At 61.6% G+C, this 896-nt stretch overlaps 1 protein-coding gene across 1 annotated transcript in view; it reads left to right on the top strand.

Annotated features, from left to right (window-relative positions):
- The first annotated feature begins 689 nt into the window (after positions 1 to 689).
- The window catches only part of Foxi2 (forkhead box I2), a 2,003-nt gene continuing 1,796 nt past the window's right edge, over positions 690 to 896 (top strand). The window contains exon 1 of the mRNA XM_019206975.2: positions 690 to 859. Within this exon, the coding sequence (XP_019062520.1) occupies positions 690 to 859 (170 nt within the window). The remainder of the gene's footprint in view (positions 860 to 896) is intronic.

Here is an 896-nt window from a genome sequence, read left to right as displayed (position 1 = left end):
GCTAGGGCGCCCGAATTTCCAGAGTTTCTCCTGGACCCATACAAGAATTTGGTTGGCCACCGCACCCGCTGCAGCCCTCTGCCTTTGAGCGTTTAGGGTGTGCGGTCTCCGGGAGGCTCCAGCGTCGGCCTCCCATTCTCCACAAGCTTCCCCTCAAGGCCCCGGCCCCACAATACCCTCGATCCACAATACCCAGTTTTTCATCTCGATCTTCTGCACTGTGCGGCCACCTCCATTCCAGGTACCCCGCGGGGTGGTAAAGCGGCCTCAGTGAGGCCAACTTTTCCCTGGCCGGGGCTCCCTGGGGAAAGGTGGAGCACTCATTGCACCGGATTCCCCAAGCCAAACCCTGGAAGCCTTTTGGGATGGCTGGAGCAGCGCAGGAGAAAGCTGGGACCTATGAGATTTCTGGGACCCAGGACTCCTGCAACTACGGTAAAGAATGATTCTGGAACCAGAGACCCAAACCGGGGCTACACAAGGAGTGGGAATTCAGAGGCGGAGCGTCTGGGGGGAGCGTCAGGACCAGGACTGGGCGGAAAACTGACCCCGGGGCGGGGACATGGACTTTGCCTCTTAAAGGTTGGCAGGGGAGGAGGCTCTCTGCTGACAACTAAAGCTTTGTCCCCATGCCATTTAAAGGGCAAACGTGAGGCGTGGCTGGTCGCACCTTTGCATGGGGAGCGCCCATGAGTTTCGGTACAGAGCAACCGGCCCAGGCCCGGGAGCGGCTGGACATGGCCGGGTACTGTGATGGCCTAGGTTCCTGCTCAGTCACACACGGCCAGGCACGGTCCGTCGCGCACCAACCGGGCTACGTGCGCGGTGATCTGGGAGCTGCAGGCGGCGGCCCGCGCCTGTGGATGAACTCGCCGGGGCTCAGCCCTGCGCCCTAT

The sequence above is a fragment of the Fukomys damarensis genome, unplaced genomic scaffold (genome assembly GCF_012274545.1).
Source record: "Fukomys damarensis isolate Sample0158 unplaced genomic scaffold, DMR_v1.0_HiC HiC_scaffold_8, whole genome shotgun sequence".
Classification (NCBI taxonomy): Eukaryota; Metazoa; Chordata; class Mammalia; order Rodentia; family Bathyergidae; genus Fukomys; species Fukomys damarensis.
The sequence above is the reverse complement of the archived record's forward strand: the minus strand, read 5'-3'. Positions and strand labels throughout refer to the sequence as shown.